Source organism: Numida meleagris, chromosome 10 (assembly GCF_002078875.1).
Source record: "Numida meleagris isolate 19003 breed g44 Domestic line chromosome 10, NumMel1.0, whole genome shotgun sequence".
Lineage (NCBI taxonomy): Eukaryota > Metazoa > Chordata > Aves > Galliformes > Numididae > Numida > Numida meleagris.
In genome coordinates this window covers 7,373,235-7,379,916 of record NC_034418.1, presented here as the reverse complement: position 1 = coordinate 7,379,916, position 6,682 = coordinate 7,373,235, and the positions used below count along the sequence as shown (strand labels likewise).

At 43.5% G+C, this 6,682-nt stretch overlaps 1 protein-coding gene across 1 annotated transcript; it reads left to right on the top strand.

Moving 5' to 3' along the window:
* LOC110404233 (histamine H3 receptor-like) lies at positions 1,562-5,116 on the top strand. Its single transcript, XM_021408314.1, is given in 4 exon segments — positions 1,562-1,774; positions 1,776-1,944; positions 2,018-2,184; positions 4,165-5,116. Coding segments are annotated over 4 exon segments (1,311 nt in total). The 5' UTR covers positions 1,562-1,675; the 3' UTR covers positions 5,041-5,116.

Sequence of the window (6,682 nt, the reverse complement as noted above, 5' to 3'; positions counted from 1 at the left end):
TATGCACATGTTATTTCATAAAAGACACCAAAATGTAATTTTGAATTGAGATTCTGGCAAATATCCAGTGTAAGTATGCTTACTACCCCAGCTGTACTTCAAACAAGGGATTAACTAAGAAGGTTGTCTTTGAACCAATGGGACGTGCAGCCAGCTGGAGTCTACTCCCTCGCAACGCAGCTTCCCCAAAGTCTATTGGGAAGATGAATTTGGTCTGTTCTGAAAGAGTCATCTGCCTGTGGTGAGGGGAAAACATTCTGTTTTTCCATCATTTCTGCAGATATGCTCACCCACATAGGCTAGTCATGGGAAACTGCGTGAATCAGACAGCTCCCTTTTTCAAAGAGCACTGAAAGAAATCTTCTGGAAATTAAAACAATCACCACTAAAGGAATCATGGAACAAAAATCTTAAGTTTCAGAACACATCAGTATTGATATGACTTGGGAAGTGTTGCATTTTTCGCTACTGTCATTCCTCTTTTAACAATTCTAATAAATTGTCTCTTGCTGAGACTTAAATAAAGATCAGGAACAACTTTTACCTTCAGAAGTCTAGAACTCAGTCTTACATAAAGACATTTTATAAAGAGCTCTTCACGCTCTCTCCCTTCATCCTGCCAGGCCCTGTTATCAGAGTATTCACCCTCCAGCACGGCCTGCTCTCACCCTGGGAACAACAAGGTGTAGCTCTCTTCTGTCACCCATGTGTGTTTTAAGCTTTTTTTCCCTCAGCATGGATATATCCACACCACTACAAGGTGTAACTTATGTTCTTAAAGGAAAATCAACATAACTCAGTAGAAAACACCAGAAAATACCCCTTTAAGAGTAATTATCCAAGAAGGAATAAGCTAACTTTCTCATGCCTTCCTGGTGATTGAGATATTTATCTTTGTTGTCTCTCTTGGCTGCCTCTTTGTTTTTTATACCACCACACAACCACATAGCAGCAGTTATCAACAAGTTTGCTGCCGCCCCAACTCAACTGAATAGAAAACTGGCAGTTGAGCTCAAAACAAATTGAAAACAAGTCCTCAAATTAGGGAACAATCACTGCGGTAATAAGCTAAGGTCTCCTGTTGCTTCACCGTGTGTAGCTTCACTTATTTGCTTTAGGGAGATGATGCTACAGGGATGTGTGAGAAGAACATTTTGCTGCCAGGCATCAGCCAGTCAGTGACCGGTGGGGCCTCGAGGTGCACCTCCAGCACACACAGGCAGCTCCCGGGCAGCAGGCCAGGCTGCAGCCGCCCGGGGAAGCGGCGCCTCAGACACACGACAGACCGGCTGTTACAGAGCCCGCAGCTTTGCCTTACCTGATGTCGCACCCACTGTCTTCTCTTCAGAAAGCTGTTGGGATGGCTCCTAAAGTTTACTTCAAACGGCAGGTTTATACAGACCTTTCGCCACTCGTACAAAGGAGTTTACTACCGGCTGCGTTCTGTGAAGGTTAAGGTGAGGGCCCTGGGGGACACGGGAGGGATCCGTAGGTGCGGGACAGGGCACGAGCCATCACACAGGGAGGCACAGCCGGGACTGCGCAGCCACCACCGGCCGTCGGGGAGCTGCTTTTGCTACACCGACGCCGTCCCCTCCCTCCTCCCGGCGGGGCGGCGCCAGGAGCGGCGCGCGGCAGAGGCGGGCTGGCAGAGGCGGGCAGCGCGGCGCGAGCCATGGGCCCGGGCTCGCCGCGGCTCAACCAGTCCGGCATCCCGCGGGCAGCAGGCGGTGACTGCGCGGCGGACGGGCAGCGCGCGGGGCCCTTCTCCGGAGCCCTTCTCCGGAGCCACCGCGGCGCTGCTGGCGGCGCTCATGGGGCTGCTGGTGCTGGCCACGGTGCTGGGCAACGCCTTGGTCATCCTAGCGTTCGTGGTGGACCGGCGTCTCCGCACCCAGGGAGACTACTTCTTCCTCAACTTGGCCGTCGCCGACCTCCTGGTGGGTGAGTGCCAGGGCCGGCGGAGGGAAGCTGGAGCGCGGGGCACGGCGCGTGTCAGCACCGGCTCTGTCCGCAGGCGGCTTCTGCATCCCGCTCTACATCCCCTACGTGCTGACGGGCGAGTGGAGGCTCGGCCGGGGCTTGTGCAAGCTGTGGCTGGTGGTGGACTACCTGGTGTGCACTGCTTCTGTCTTCAACATCGTCCTCATCAGCTTCGACAGGTTCATTTCTGTCACCAAGGCGGTAAGGGCTGCGCTCCACGTCGCGAGTAGCAAAAGTTGGGGTTAGCAGAGAGAAGGTGCCCAGCACAGAGCAGCTGCAGGAAGGGCTTGCCACCACAGGAAATGGGGACAATCTTGATACACCCCCTCCGTCCTGGAAGTAGGTCTAGGAACAACTGGCATGAAGAGAACGGACAGCTGCTTCTCACTTTTACACTGCTTTAGAAACTGGCCCAGGCTGTACATGCTGCTGCTGAAGCTAGAAGAGCAGTTTTCTTATTTCTTCTGCAGTCACACCTTAGAAGAGCTTAGAAAAATCATTACCTGGCTGCAACAGAGCATATCCTCAGAACACAGCAACACACCTACTGCCAGCCTAAAGCAAAGGCAGAGCTCTGCAACAGGTACTAAGCCCTTCAATGGTGCCAAAACAAAACGTTATCTCTACTTCTAGCTCTCATTTTTCTACAAGCAGTTTGGGGCTACTCTTCAGCACCATTTCACCTGTGTTTTGTTAAAACATTAATTTAGCTTCATTGCTCAATGTAAATCACGCTGAGGCAAAGATACCTTTTCACTAAATAGTAAAAAGAAACAAGAACAAAAGCACTTAAACAGCTTATATGTAGCTTAGTATTTCACCAACTAGTTTTTCCAACAGGGAGAAATGAACAGATTAATTCTCAAATAGTCAACACAACATTCCTTTATTTTCTAAGTTCTGTATTAGCCATGAATTTTACTTTTGTAAGCCACACTCATGACTATACATATAGTATAAATATATAGACTGGATGGTTTCAGAAACAAACTGTTTATAGTAAATGATAGAGTTCAGCCCCTTTGAAACGTTTCAAATAAATCTTCCATATAAAAATCCCTCCCAAAGCAAGAGTACAGAATCTGTCCACTAGTGTAGAGCATAGAACACATGAATGAGTTCTAAATTCTTCTCTCAGTGAAAGTTCTAATCTTCCTACAAAAGTTGCTAACAATTTCAGGAGCAGTCTTGAAAAGGATTGCAAAATCAGACCCAATTCAGACAAACTCAGAATACCTCAGCTGTATTGCCATCCTAACCCGAACAGCATAAGCTTTGGAGACCAAAATCCAAGACTGGGGCAACGGGCATGAATTCAAGGAGATTTCAAGCTTGAGGACTTCATATTCCAAAATACTGTGTCAAAAGTCCCTGGGATTAGCCACTGTAGAGATGTGAAGACTGAATTCCAATTCATTATTGGAACACTGTCAGTACACCAGGAAATTAGAATATGACAACTTAGATGATCTTGAGATTCTACTCCGTACTACTGCAGATGTGGTTTACTGACATGTAACCCTCGTGGCACCTTAGATTCCCTATTTTCTAAATAAGGAAAAATTACTCTTCCTGCAAAGCACTTTGCAGACCACAACACTCCTATCTATCTCTATTGCAGGTAGGAGCTCTGCAAGTAATACATGAAGGAATGAAAAGGGTATCAAACGAAAGCTCTTCACCATTTCTTTTTTTGGGCAATTTTTCACATTAAGAAAGAAAAGCTCTCTATACAAAGCAGTGAGGATCTGCATTCACAGAATACCCATGCAAGCTCTATTCATTTATTAAAATTTTTAAATCATTTAATATGAAATACATCAATGAATTTCAAAGAGCTGTCTTTTGATAAGCTGTAAACTTGTGTAATAGCTTATGCAACAGAATACATACGCAACTAGTAACAGCCAGTTCTAGGAAGTGCAATGGATATTTAATCAGAAAAGCTTATTTTCTAAGATCAAATGCACATTCTCAGAACGTATCCATCATTGTGATAATGTTTGTTAGAATGGGTATTTCAGAAATATCTTTTCCGTGGTTTTGGTGACACTCATAACCCCTACCCCCAAACCAATATATATCATCAACTTTCAAAGGTAAGAGGTCCATATTCCAAGGTACCCATGGAAGCACTTGAGATGCCACTAATATACATGACTCAACTTCTCTCTTTCTCAGGTGAGTTACAGGGCACAGAAGGGGAAGACCAGAAATGCAATATTGAAGATGATCACTGTATGGATCGCTGCTTTTCTTCTCTATGGTCCAGCCATTCTCAGCTGGGAGTACGTTGCCCAGAAGAGCATCCTTCCAGAACGAGAATGTCATGCAGAATTCTTCTACAACTGGTATTTCCTAATGATTGCTTCTACCATTGAATTCTTCACACCTTTCATCACTGTTACATACTTCAACTTAAGCATTTACCTCAACATTAGGAAACGCATATCCCTTAGAAATGAAAACTTATCACCTGGCCAAGAGGACTGTGAAATGAGTTTCCTAGGGAAAAAAAGGGAACACACCATATTTTTTGTAAAACCTGCTAACAGACAAAAACACAAGAAGAAGGAAGCAAGCAGCCTTCCTCCCCTGCAGGAGGCTTCAAAGCTCAGCCTATGCAAATTTGACAATCAGTCATTAAATTTGAATGTCAATCAAGACCTTACACCACTTCAGGTGGATGCAGAGACCAAGCCTCATTGGACCAGTTTCTATACAGAAAACACAGGCGACACCACCACCAGAGCAGACACTGCTATGGCAAATAGATACAGACTTTCTCGAGATAAAAGAGTAGCAAAGTCTTTAGCAATTATTGTCAGTGTGTTTGGTTTGTGTTGGGCACCTTATACACTTTTAATGATCATCAGAGCAGCTTGCCATGGGCATTGTGTATTACATTCACTTTATGAGACTTCATTTTGGCTTCTATGGGTGAATTCAGCCATTAATCCTATTCTATACCCATTGTGCCACATGAGCTTCAGGAAAGCCTTTATCAAACTCCTGTGCCCAGGAAAAGTTAAAATTCATCCTCATATTTTTATGTAGAAAACTGTAAAATTTGTCAGTAAGTACATCTTGCTTTCAGTGGGAACACAAACCAGCCAATACTCATCTGTAAATATTAAATGCACTGTGCACTGTATATTTAAAAGAACACTGATGAGTAAATGTTCAGGAATGTATAGAATACAGTCATCTGTGTAGCTGCAGAAATAACAATCAGTGAAAACAAAGGTAGTTTCTCAAAGCTCTTTTGGGATTTGCCAACAGTATACTTTCTGGTGATGGTGCACTACCGCTGAAGAGATAAAAGGGGAATACAAAATTTGTATCCAACAACTGGGGAGTGTTTCACTTTTAACGTTTCTAAGTAATACTGTTAAGGAATTTAATTGTTGGTTTGGATCTGTTACATTTTACCCACAGCCCCACTCTGTTAAGGACCTCAGGGTCTTAGCTGCTAAGTCTATGCATTTTTGGGAGGATATTTCCCCAATCCTTATCTAAATAATGGTACCCAGGTAACACTTGGAACAAGAGGTACCAGAACGATCAGGTTACCAGAGAAGCTGAACAAGTATACCAATGAAGGAGCACTGACTCAGGTGGAAAAGGTGATTTGTCTCCACCTTCATAAGCATCTTCTACAGTTTTACAGACACTTAATTCTGCAGACAACTCTCAGCTATTGAACAGCCACAGTCACCCACTGCCACAGCCATAAAGCATGTTAACACAGCTGATCTTCAAGTTCACAAGTTATGAAGTTCATTTTGAAAAATTTCAATAAAGGTAATTACGAACTGTGGAAGAGTTATGACTGTCATCTTAACAAAGAGCACATGGAAAAAAAGCACCAGCTTGTAACATCAGAGTAACTGCAGCTGAAACCACAAAACTATTATTAAAAAATCATTCCTGAGTTACAAATACAAGTTACCTTGAGAACTCAACATGGTTTCACAAATATTCTAGGCTAGGAGGGCATATTCCAACCATATGAATGTATCTACATGAACATAATCACATTTTACTATGGATACTTTATAACAAAGAATCTTCTTTAACTTGTTCTCTTAAACAAGGGACAGCATCAACAGATAGTGAGTAATGCTATTCAAAAGTTTCTTAATTACACCACAAAGCAAGTGAGGCCATTACATTCCCTCCATTCCCCCTCCACCTCCAAACCAGTAGAGCAATGACCTAATTCTTATCTTCTCAGTAATTCTTGGGTTTCCTAGGATTATATTTGCCCTTCTCAAAAACAAGTGGTAACACTAAATTAGTCAACACAAAGTCTGACTTCCTTATCCAATAAAGCCTAGGCCATTTCAATAACAGTGACCAACTCAAGGAGTGAGGAAGTTCAGTCAGGTAGCTTTAGAACACTACAGTCAGTTAAGGTAAAGAAGCAACATTTCAACAAAGCTTTTAGCAAATGGTATTAATCTATAACTAGATCAATCTTCACATACCACTGGGAATTGTTCTACCACTCAAATTTCTACAGCTTCATCGTTTAATTGCCACATATCCTTTTAGCATAGACCTTGAATCTAGTAGGATTCTCCACCACTCAAGTCAGAAAAACACTCTGAAGTGTGAACAGACACTCTCCAGCAGAAATTGATTTTGGATGACAGTTTTGTACATCAGGACAGCTAGCACCCTTCCTTAGTTTGTC